Source organism: Mobula birostris, chromosome 28, assembly GCF_030028105.1.
Source record: "Mobula birostris isolate sMobBir1 chromosome 28, sMobBir1.hap1, whole genome shotgun sequence".
Classification (NCBI taxonomy): Eukaryota; Metazoa; Chordata; class Chondrichthyes; order Myliobatiformes; family Myliobatidae; genus Mobula; species Mobula birostris.
In genome coordinates this window covers 31,159,501-31,172,518 of record NC_092397.1, presented here as the reverse complement: position 1 = coordinate 31,172,518, position 13,018 = coordinate 31,159,501, and the positions used below count along the sequence as shown (strand labels likewise).

The following is a 13,018-nucleotide window of genomic DNA, read 5'->3' as shown; positions in this document are numbered from 1 at the left end:
AAGGACGCGACATGTTCTCCTACCAGAGGGGCTACCCCTCCCTGACACCCCATATACCCCACACATAATATATATTAACAGCCCAATAATACATTCTTAAATTAGGCAGAGCAAGACTTCCATCCTTTTTTAAATTTTTATAAATGATGTTTTCCAATTCTTGGTCTTTTATTATTCCAAACAAAAGATGAAATGATAAAATCAGCCTGATATAAAAACTCCTTAGTTAGAAAAAAGGAATATTTTGAAATACATATGAAAATTGGGTAAAATCACCATTTTAACTGCATGAATTCGGCCAGCTAACGAAAGTGTAAGTGCATTCCATCTACAAAATAATTGCTTCATAACATCCTCTAAGGCAACCAAATTAGCTCTATAAAGGTCTCCATAATTTTTAGTGATGATAATACCTAAATATTTAAAAGAGTCCGTGACGTTACAAGGAATATCATCATATATAGAAGCAGAATCATTGAGAGGAAATAATTCACTTTTATAAAGTGCTACGTAACCAGCAACAATGAATATCAATCGAGACAGGTTATATAAAAACAACCAAACATTTATTAAACACGGATAAACAATAAAAAAACAAACAAACACCTTAACCAGAAGTTAACCGCTATGTGGCTGTTCAACAAATCGTCACTCGGTACTGATTCTTAAAGCGACAAATGCGAAAACAGTTCTTAAAGTGGTAAATTCAAACACAGTTCTTCGAACAGTAAATTTTAAAGTCCAAGAGATTTATACAGTCAATTAGGAGAGACTTTCAGGAAGTAACGAATTCCTCGATGACACGGCGTCACTGCCACTCCCAGATGGAAACTGCCTTTTCCACAGGTTTCACGGCGACGGAAATAAAACGATTTTAAAGGCACTGACCTTCCTCAGCAGAAGAACCTTGCACAGCCTTCCTGCCACTTTCAGCAGAGTCTATCTCATGCAGATTACTCCTTCTTGAACGAATTCTGTAATGGTTGATTCTTTCCAAACCCGTCGAACGTTTCCTTCAGGGTCCCATCTTCACTCTCCAATGTTACTGAAAAGATACATTAATAAACCTAGCAGCGATTATCATACTGCTGGCTCAGACTTCTGTACCTTATGTTAGAACATAAAACTCTGTTTAAAATCAAAACTCCGTCATAATGCAAATACACAGCGGAGCGGAGTACCTCATTAACGTTCAAACTGGAAAAACTAACAGCGTCATCAGAGGTCTTCCCTTTTATACTCGTGGTGAACATGAGGTCCTCACGTGACCTCACATCGGCGGGAAAACTGCATCAACTGACCTCCAAAAGACAATTCCATCATTCTGACAAGATCTCCTTGAGGGATGTAACTCCTCCCTCCATAAAGAAATGGGTCTCTTAAAGAGCAAAATTTTGACAAATAACAATTTACACAAAAAAATACAAAGGTATAAAATTTACAACATACACAATATATAGTCTTATCTTTCAACACTTTACAAACTAATATACTGTAGGAGTGTTAGGAATGTTAAAATATCACTCCATAAAAAAACTTTTCATTGTACATTTACCATCTAGATAGACAATCAGCGATCACATTATCTTTACCCTTAATATGAGTAATCAAAATATTGTACTCCTGTAACATTAAACTCCAATTTAGTAATCTTCTATTTTTGTTTTTCATCTTATCAAAAACACCAATGGATTATGATTGGTATAAACTGTGAGTGGTTTATGAGTAGTACTAACATACACTTAAAAATGTTGTAAAGCCAAAACAAGAGATAATAATTTTTTTCTCTATTGTTGAATAATTTCTTTGATGGGCATTAAATTTCTTAGAAAAATAAGCTACTGGACGATCAACTTCTTCACCATCATCTCTTTGAAGTAACACTGCTCCTGCAGCTTCATCACTAGCATCTATAGCTAACGAAAATGGTTTTTCAAAGTCAGGAAATTTAAGTACAGGTTGACTACATATTATAGTTTCAATTTATCAAATGCCTCCTGACAAGTTTCTGTCCAAACAAACTTTTCATTTTTCTTCAAGAGATTAGTTAATGGAAGAGTAATGTTTGCAAAATTCTTACAAAATTTTCTGTAATATCCTACCATATTCAACAATCTTCTGAGAGTTTTTCTACTAGTTGGAGTGGGTACTTCTAAAATTGCCTGAACTTTCGTCTCAACAGGTGCTAATTTTCCCTGACCCACAACATAACCAAGGTAGGTCACTGTGGCATGGTCAAATTCACTTTTAGCTAAGTTAAGAGTTAAGTTAGCTTTTTAAAGTCTCTCAAATAGTTTCTCCACTGCAGTAATATGGGCTTTCCACGTATTATTTCCTAACTAAATCATCAATATAGGCATCTGTATCTCTTAATCCCTGAATCATGCTATTAATCATCCTCTGAAAAGTACCTGGTATTTTTTTGGCATTCTTCATCCCAAATGGAAGAACATTATATTCTTATGTTACGTACCCCATAGCTGGGTTGCCAAACCAGCAGAAATGGACCACTTAGTTGGAGTCTGGATTACTGGAACTAAGAAAGTTTTATTAAAGAAATAAGTAACACAGTACTCTAAATGTAAGCATATAAATGCAACGGGTTAGCAATGATAAAACACACGTGTACACAGAACTAGGATAATAGGAATCAATCAAGCTCTATCGCAGTCTAGGGGTAAAATGATCAGTCTCAAGTGACGCAGAGTTCAGTTCAGCTCAGTACAGTTCGCAGCAATTGCTGTTGTGCCGTTGGAGAGAGAGAGTGAGAGCGAATGATGATATGCAAATCAAATTCAGACAGACCTTGATGTTCCTGCACAGTTAGCTTTTGGGCGAGCCCTATTTTTAATGTCTTTTGAGGTCACCGACTGTGACTCCTCCGTTCCGGATACGTCCGTTCTTCCGCGGTGAACCCGGCACCCAGGCCAGGGCGGACACACACACCAGGTTCCTGCCGATCATACCTTTTCACCCTGTGCGTTCTATGGCCAGTCCCGCGACGAGACCTCCAAAACACCCAGCAACTTGTGGGGGCACACCACACTTCCAGGGTCTCATTATCTGGTGATCTCGTGGTGTCCCTTGCCTTAGCGAACCTGTTCCTTTTATTCCCCTGCTGGGGTATCGCCTGTCCATCAAACTTCAAACAGTTCAGGTTCACAGCAACCGGTCTGACAATACTCGGAACTGTGTCTGTTTTCATTAATCTCTCTCGTCTCTCATTAACATTTCCGAATGCTGCTCCATTGCCTCACTTATCTCTCTCATTAGCATCAATCTTCTAATAACTTGGTCTTTCGTCACACCCCTATCCTTCAAAGGATTTTTACCGGGGTAAAAATTATAGGCATGAATACATTATTAGATACACACAAATATACATTGGTCATCAGCTATTTGGCTAATACAGAGAACTTTAAGTTGTCAACACCTTGACAGACAGTCAGCAATCACATTTTCTGTTCCTTTTATATGTTTTATTTTAGTAATCCTCTAAGACCAGGCTCCAATTTAGCAAACTTCATAGTGGCCAAAAACACTAATGAGTTGTGATCAGTGTAACTTCTCGGTGGTTTTCGTCCCGGACAAAGATAACAAGGGTCGTCCCACACCAAATTAGCATTCTTTGGCAAGAGCTTAGTAAGCGGGAGGGTAATATCTGCAAAGTTTTTTTTTGCAAAACTTCCGATAGTACCCCACCATCTCCAATAACCTTCTCAGGGCTCTCTTGTCTGTCGGGGTGGGGACTTCAGAGATAGCCCGCACCTTAGCCTGCATCGGTGCCAGCTGCCCCTATCTTCCCACCAATCCCGGATAAGTGATCTTTCCGTGGCTGAATTCACTTTTTGTGAGGTTCACTGTCAGGCTGGCTTCAAAAAGCTTTTTAAACAGCCCCTCCCACGTGTCACTGCAGACAACTACATCGCCAATATACGCTTCTGCGTTCTTTAGCACTTTTGACACTGAATTAATCGTCCTATAGGGGTGTTGCTCACTAGGCTGACCTGATGTGACAACAACACCATCGGGAGTTAAGGGAGAGACCTTATCAGCAAAGCTGGCCAAAACAATAGACTTCTCCCATCTGGTCAGCACCATACTCATCTTTTCAAAATGGGTTTCCCCTTATCAGGTGGCACCCTAGCCTCATTAATTTTCATGATAACACCGACTAGGTCTGTTCGCCTATCGTGGCGAGCTGTCAGCATATCAAAAGCCTGTAACTGTGTTAGCTCACATCTACAATAGTCAATAGCATCCTTCCTCCTGTGCGGCCAGTAAAACTCTTTCATAATTCTGTCGACTGTCTTCCTCACCCCAAAATGTCCACCGAGGGGTTTCTTGTGGGCTGGGTTAAAAATCTCGCCCCTATAAATTTTCGGCACCTCATTTCGGTTCCTCATCTGCGGGCATGGTACTTGGTCTCCATTTCCTCCTTAGTACTCTCTCCTTCACATAATAGCCCACAGACTCCCTTTTTAATTCTGCTTCAGAGAGAGCTGTCTCCGTCAAAACCATCAGCTCCGCGTCTCGCTCCTGTGCCAGTACAAAATCCTTCCTTGCTAACCCCTCCTGGTACAAGGCTGGTAAAAACGTCTCTGCTAAATCTATATTAGCTTCGGCAGCCTTTCTGGACATGCGCCGAGTCACTGCGCAAACAGGATAAACCTGTGAGTCCATGGGCGGGGCCTCAATGCTGGCAGGCTGGCTTGTCAGTTTTACTGCTGGGTACACCTCTCCGCCGGCGAGGTCATTACCGAGTAAGACCTCCACATCTTCCATCGGTAGTTCGGGCCTCACCCCGATCGTGACCGGTCCGGAGACCAAGTCGCTTTTTAGGTGTATCTGGTGCAAAGGTACTGCTTCAGTCCCTTTTCCAATGCCTTTTATCACCCTGACCTCACCAGTCTGGGTCTCTGAACTAAAGTCTAACACACTCTTTAATATCAATGACTGACAAGCTCCAGTGTCTCTCCAGATCCGTACTGGAACTGGGTATAACCCCTCCTTCACCGACACCAATCCGGCCGAGATAAAATTCTCGCGCCCTTCCTGTACTTTATCAGACCTCTTCTTCCCTAGCGGTCTGTTTACAAGCTCAATACAGCCAGTCGGAACCGTCGTTTTCCCTTTCCCCATCTCCTCCTTTGGGGCAAAGCACCTGGACGCAAAGTGTCCGACTTTCCCACCACTATAGCATACGACCCCAGGAGACCTCCTACCAAACTGCTCACGGTCTACCTTATCCTTCTCACTAGTCCCCGGCTTACTTTCTGACTTTCCTGGCGGACTTTCTCCACCGTCCTGACTACCCTTCTGGTAGCCTTTACTTGGGGTAAACTTTGTTTTATGTGTCAACGCGTACTCATCCGCTAACTTAGCAGTTGCGGCTAAGGTGTCTGCCTCTTTCCCATCTAGGTAGGGTCTCATACATTCAGGAACACAACCTTTAAACTGCTCAGTCAGGATTAGCTGTAGCCGTCTGTCATAATCCCCATTGACCCCTTTCGAGGCGCACCAACGCTCACAATACATCTGCATCTCACGGGCAAACTCTAAATACGTGCGGCCCCATTGCTTCCTCGCATCCCGGAACCTCTACCGGTGTGCCTCCGGGACCAACTCATAAATCCTGAGTATGGCCTCCTTCACCACATCATACCACTGGGCACCTTCTGCGGACAAAGCCGAGTAAGCTTGTTAGGCTTTTCCTTTAAGTACACTCTGAAGCAAAACAGCCCACTTATCCCTCGGCCAGTCCTGACTTGCAGCAACTTCTTCAAAACGGAGAAAGTACCGATCAACATCGGTCTCCTCAAATGGGGGAACCAGCCTAACCTCCTGGGTTGCCCTGAACCCTCCACCTTGGATCGGCATGGGCCCCAGCGCTTCCATCATCTTTAACTTCTCCATCTCAAATTCCCTTTCCCTGTTTCTCTCTCGCTTCTCGTTCTAACTGCTTGTCCCTCTCTTCTGGCTCCAACTGTTTTACCCAGAACTCGTGCTCGAGTCTCAATTTTTCAATCTGCAGCTGTACTGCTTCTGCACCAGGTTTTCCCATAGATACCATCTCCAGCTCCCCTTGGGGAAACACACTTTTAGATACATAATGCTCTATGATAGCTCTGTGCATCTCCACTCTCCTCATTGTCGACTTCCCCTTAAAAAGATTCAACCATTTGGCCACAGCTGCCAATTCTGAATTCCTGGCATCCTCTAATGCCTCCAAGGTCGGTGCCTTTAGAAATTCCTCAATCTCCATTTCTGCTGTTTGCCCTTTCTTTCTTTCAGGAATTTTAACCCAATCAATTTACCCTGTCCCAAATTTAGCATTCAAAATCGCGGACGAGAACCCCACTTATGTTACGTACCCTGTAACTGGATTGCCAAACCAGCAGAAATGGACCACTTAGTTGGAGTCTGGATTACTGGAACTAAGAAAGTTTTATTAAAGAAATAAGTAACACAGTACTCTAAACGTAAGGATATAAATGCAACGGGTTAGCAATGATAAAACACACATGTACACAGAAATAGGATAATAGGAATCAATCAAGCTCTATCGCAGTCTGGGGTAAAATGATCAGTCTCAAGTGACGCAGAGTTCAGTTCAGCTCAGTACAGTTCGCAGCAATCGCTGTTGGGGGAGGGAGGGAGGGAGAGAGAGAGAGAGGGAGGGAGGGAGGGAGGGAGGGAGGGGGGAGAGAGAGAGAGAGAGAGAGAGAGAAAGAAAGAAAGAATGAGAATGATGATATGCAAATCGAATTCAGACAGACCTTGATGTTCCTCCACAGTTAGCTTTCGGGCGAGCCCTTTTTTTAATGTCTTTTGAGGTCACCGACTGTGACCCCTCCGTTCCGGATATGTTCATTCTTCCGTGGTGAACCCGGCACCCAGGCCAGGGTGGACATACACACACCAGGTTCCCGCTGATCGTACCTTTTCACCCTGTGCGTCTATGGTCTGTCCCGTGTCAGACATCCAAAACTCCCACCAACTTGTGGGGGGGGCACACCGCACTTCCAGGGTCTCGTTATCTCGTGATCTCGTGGTGTCCCTTGCCTTAGTGAACCTGTTCCTTTTATTCCCCTGCTGGGGTATTGCCTGTCCATCAAACTTCAAACAGTTCAGGTTCAAAACAACCGGTCTGACAGTACTCAGAACTGTGTCTCTTTTCGTTAATCTCTCTCGTCTCTCATTAACATTTCCGAATGCTGCTCCATTGTCTCACTTATCTCTCTCGTTAGAATCAATCTTCTGATAACTTGGTCTTTCTTCACACATATAATCCAGATGGGGTTACAAATGCAGATAACTCTCTACCTCTATCTGTCAAAAGAATACATGAATAACCTTGTAACAAATCAATCTTTGTAAGGAATTTGGCTTGTCCAACTTTATCCACACAATCGTCTACCCTAGGGATTGGATATGCTTCAGTTTTTGTTACAGCATTCACCTTCCTGTAATCCTTACAAAACCTAATACTATTGTCTGGCTTGGCACCATAACAAACGGTGAACTCCAATTCGAATTAGAATGTCTCATCATATCATTTTCTAACATATACCTAATTTTTTGTTCAGCAAGTTCACATTATTCCCTGTTCATTCGATATGGATGTTGTTTTATGGGTTTTGCGTCTCTAACATCTACATCATGTGTAGCTACGGTGGTTCTTCCAGGAACGTCTGGAAATAAATCTCTATATTTAAAAATTAACAGTTTCATCTGCTCTCTCTGCTCTGGCTGTAAATGAGCTAATTGTTCATCAATATTTTCTAGAATTTTTGAATTTGGTAACCTGGCTGAAATAATGTTGGGTTAAAATGAGTTTCAGATGAATCATCCATTAAGGTTTTATCAAGATCAGACTCATTATTGACCACGACAGTCATAGTAGCAGCTTCCCTCTCATAATACGGTATTATCATATTTATATGACACAGCTGTGTTGTCTTTCTATGATCTGGGGTTTTTACCATGTAATCCACATCATTCACCTTAGATTTAATCTCATAAGGACCACGAAATTTAGCTTGTAATGAGTTTGTTTGCACCGGGAAAAGAACCAACACCTTATCTCCAGGCTTAAATAACCTCATCCTAGCTTCCCTATCATACCAAGTCTTCATCTTCTCTTGAGCCAATTTTAAATTTTCCTTTGCCAAGCTACAAGCTTTATATAATCTTTCTTTAAATTTTAAAACATAATCTAGCAAATTAGTGTGTACTTCTTTATTAATCCACTATTCCTTCAACAAAGCCAAAGGTCCTCGAACTCTATGTCAAAACACAAGTTCAAAAGCACTAAAACCTAATGATTCCTCTACTGCCTCTCGTACTGCAAAAAGTAGTAAATGTATACCTTCATCCCAGTCCTTTCCATTTTCCACACAATATGTTCTAATCATAGTTTTTCATGTAGAATGAAATCTCTCCAGGGCTCCTTGCGATTCTGGATGATAGGCTGATGAAATAATCTGTTTTGCTTCCAGTTTATAAACTATCTGCTGAAACAATCCAGATATAAAATTACTACCTTGATCCGATTGTATTTCCTTAGGCAACCCAAAATAAGTAAAGAATTTTATAAGAGCCTTTGTCACAGTTTTGGCTGTTATATTCCTAAGAGGTAATGCATCTGGAAACCTAGATGCTGTACACATAATAGTTAACAAATATTGATGTCCAGTTTTAGTCTTTGGCAAAGGACCTACACAGTCTACAATGATTTTTCAGAACGGCTCACCAAATGCTGGAATTGGATGTACTGGGGCCACTGGAGTAACTTGATTAGGTTTACCCACAATTTGACACGTATGAGACGTTCTACAAAATGTCGCCACATCTTTTCTTAAACTAGGCCAATAAAAATGTTTAGAAACCTTGTTCATAGTTTTCTTTACACCTAAATGACCACCCAAAGGAATACTATGAGCCATAATTAAAATCTCATTTCGATAAATTTTAGGAACTACTACCTGATGATTAACTTTCCATTCCTCACTAGCAGGAATTGTAGGTGATCTCTACTTTCTCATTAATACTCCCTTTTCAAAATATTATCCTACTGGCACTTTTTCAATTTCACTATCTGGAAGAGCTTGTTCTTTTAATTTGCCTATCTCAGGATCTCTACCCTGCTCTGCTATCATCTCCTTCCACAATAAAGACAAATCTTCATGGTCAGACTTACTACCAAAATCCTGATCAAATAATGTAGGTAAGAAAGTTTCTGATACATCCTCAAAATTCGAATCTTGAATTGAACAGTTGTGGGTAACAACCTCATCCTGTATATCGGTCTTTTTAGCTTTAGCTCTTGTTACAACACATGAAGTATCTGTGTTAGAATCCCTCTGTCGTTCCTCAGAATTTGGATTTACTGTCAAATGCACTTCAGGAAAAACTTGTCCACCTGCTAAGTCGTTCTCTAACAAAAGAGGAACATCATTCACAGGTAAACTGGATTGCAGTCCTATTTTAACAACCCCTGTAACTAATCCTGACCTTAAATTTATTCTATGTAAATGTACTGGCATAAGGGAACTCCCAACTCCTCTTATATAATTTATCTCACCAATGTCAGACTCATCACTAAACTTTAGCGCACTGTCTAATGTTAGTGATTAAGCAGCTCCAGTGTCTCTAAGTATTCTTATTAGTACTGAATTGGATCCTTCTTTCAAGGATACAAACCCTTCTGTTATAAAAACTTCATATCCCTTCTTAACTTGGTCAGACTCTGACACATCTTCATTAGTATTTTCTAAATCCTGTGAATTTACAGATGTTTCAATATGCTGCACACAAGCATCTGGGATGGCTTATTTCTCTTTTTTTTAATCTGGTTTACCTTGCCTCTCTGTGCTATTTTTCCTTTTAAAAATTCTACCTGGAGAAAATTTATTCTTATGAATTAAAGCATGCTCATCAGCTAATTTAGCAGTCTCCTGCAATGCAGAAGTGTCTCTTTCATTTAAGTATGTTCTCCCTTCAACAGGAATGCTTCTTTTAAATTCCTCCAGTAAAATCAACTCTTTTAATTTATTATACTCCCCATTCACATTTTTAGAGGAAACCCATCTCTCAAAACACACAGATTTCTCATAGGCAAATTCCACATAAGTTTTTTCCACAGATTTCTTCAAATGTCTGAATCTTTCTCTACATGCTTCCGGAACCAACTCATATGCCTTTAATATTAGCTGTTTAACAATATCATAATCCAGTGCTTGATCAGCATTTAAAGCTGTATAAACTTGTTGTGCCTTGCCTTTAATTATACTTTGTAATATCACTGGCCATTGCTCTTTCGGCCACCCTAAACTCAGAGCACAATTTCGAAATGCTGGAAATATTTGTCCACTTCAGCTTCATTAAATGGAAGAGCCAAAATAACCTCACGACTAGCAATAAACTGTTTATTAGAACCAGAAGACTAATTTCCCCTCCTTAATTTCTCCATCTCTAACTCAAATTTCCTCTGGTTTTCACCTTCTCTTTCTTTACCTTCCCTTAGTTTACTTTCCTCTCTTTCTTTAAATTCCCTTAATTTATTTGCCTTTCTTTCATCAAATTCCCTTTTATTATTAGCCTCTCTTTTGCCATTTCCGCTTTAAATCTTTCAAACTTTATCTGTTCAAGATGTAACTGCATTTCCAGATTACTCATTGGAAACCTACCTAACACCTCATCATCAAACGTTTTCATACAGATCTAATGCTCAGTGAATTTTCTTTGTATTAAAGCCTTTGTGGTATTCTTCGTAATTCCCTTAATATCCAACTTCCTAGAAATCTTCAATACAACAGGTTTTCTCACATTCTCTAAAAACACCGGGTCAGGTGTGACCATAAAATCATCAACATTCATTGCTGCCGAATACCACTCACACACCAATGAAACTAAAAAAAACAAGGGGTATTTCCTTTTTCCAAATCAGAACGGCAATTACCAGCACTTAAACTCAAAAATTTGGAACAAGATCCCGGACAAGCCCCCACAAATTACGTTACGTAACCGGCAACAATGAATATCAATCGAGACAGGTTATATACAAACAACCAAACATTTATTAAACACGGATAAACAATAAAAAAAAAATGAACACCTTAACTGGAAGTTAACCACTATGCGGATGTTCAACAATTCGTCACTCAGTACTGATTCTTAAAGCGATAAATGTGAAAACAGTTCTTAAAGCAGTAAATTCAAACACAGTTCTTCGAATGGTAAATTTTAAAGTCCAAGAGATTTATACAGTCAATTAGGAGAGACTTTCATGAAGTAACGAATTCCTCGAAGGCACGGCGTCACTGCCACTCCCAGCTGGATCCTGCCTTTTCCACAGGATTCACGGCGACAAAAATAAAATGATTTTAAAGGCACTGACCTTCCTCCATAGAATAATCTTGCACAGCTTTCCTGCCACTTTTAGCAGAGCTATCTCATGCAGATGACTTCTTCTTGAATGAATTCAGAAATGGTCGATCCTTTCCAAACCTGTCGAACGTTTCCTTCAGGGTCCCGTCTTCACTCTCCAATGTTACTGAAAAGATACATTAGCAAACCTAGCAGTGTTTGTCAAGCTGCTGGCTCAGACTTCTCTAAACAATGTAATCTCTAATGAAGAAAAATCTCTTTATCCCTTTGACTTACTGCCCGATGAAAAAACACTGGTTGTAGCAGAAAAACTGAAACTAATTATCTATTTTTGAGCACTCCTCGCTATATATATATCTATGAACAATTCTCTATGAACTATGAAAACTATCACTTAATTAATGAAGAAAAGGAAGAATAAAAACAGACAATTAAACCAGTTAACAATCTGTCCGCTGTGTATACTCAGTATACCAAACAGACTTTGAAAAAGTCATTCATCAGTCAAATCAAGAAGTTCACATCTTCTTTCAATAGCTCATCAATCAAAGGATATCTTCAACATATCAGAAATCTTCAAAGCCTGTTTTCTTTCAGAAAATTATTCAGCAGACTAATACCATTCAGACCTCGGCCACCTCCAAAATAGAATTAACATAGTCCAATGCCGCATTGGGGTTCCAAAAAAACACGTGGAGTCGAATCTTTGCAAATAATTTTAATCGGGCTGGATAGCGAAGTGATGGGAATAATCCCTTATCATGGGCTATCTTCATACCTGGAAGGAATTTGAACTGCTGTTCCATAAGTTCCCGTGGATAGTCTTGAAAAAAACTAATCTCGGAACCCATAAATTTAAAAACTCTGTGTTTCCTTGTATATGTTATGATTTGGTCTTCAACTTTGAAATGAAGAAAACTGACCAAAACTGACTTTGCTTTATCCGGATCTTGAGATTTTGAAGTGAGAATTCTATGCACTCTTTCAATATCGGGAGGCTGAGGTAGAATATCCGGAAACAGAGATTGAAACAAATTAGCAAAATAGCCCAATAAACTCCCACTCTCAGATCCTTCCTCCAGTCCAAAAATTGGAATGTTATTCCGATGAGACCTTGCTTCCAAATCGATAATCTTGCGTTGAGCCCGTTCCAAGTGGGCTGAAATATCCGTTATCTGACGCTTCGACTCTTTAAGCTCAGTATTCAAGGAAATGATATTCTCCTCTAAGAACTGAAAGCTCTGTCGAAATGACTTCTTCTCAGAAGTGTTATTGTCTATTTTACTGTCGAGAGCCATCACCGCATGTTCTAAACTCTTATCCCAGACAGGTATATCTTCTGATTTTTCTTTCGAAGTTTTTCCCTTTCTGTTGCTGGATTCAGAAAGCTGCCTTCTACATCTTAAAGATTGTGACATAATGACAACTAACCCCTCTAATATCCGACAAATAAAAGTTAAAAATTCAAACTGTAAACTGGGGAAAAGGAGAAATTAAAAGCAGCCACAGAATTTATGTGTTAGCCTATTGAGCTACAGGCTGAGGTCCCAGAAGAGATCCCTGCAGAACACCACTAATTACAGATCTCCAGCCCGAAAAAGGCTCTTCAAACACTACTCTCTTAATT

The 13,018-nt window shown here is 40.2% G+C and overlaps 1 protein-coding gene across 3 annotated transcripts in view; it reads right to left on the bottom strand.

The window, feature by feature from the left end:
* Positions 1-550: 550 nt before the first annotated feature.
* The window catches only part of LOC140188996 (uncharacterized), a 43,466-nt gene continuing 30,998 nt past the window's right edge, over positions 551-13,018 (bottom strand). For all 3 annotated transcript variants that reach the window (XM_072245658.1, XM_072245659.1, XM_072245660.1), the window contains 2 exons: positions 8,372-11,557; positions 551-7,332 (listed from right to left, as the gene is read on the bottom strand). In XM_072245658.1, coding sequence (XP_072101759.1) covers positions 4,390-5,544 — 1,155 coding nt within the window. In that variant the 5' untranslated portion in view covers positions 5,545-7,332; positions 8,372-11,557 and the 3' untranslated portion in view covers positions 551-4,389. The remainder of the gene's footprint in view (positions 7,333-8,371; positions 11,558-13,018) is intronic.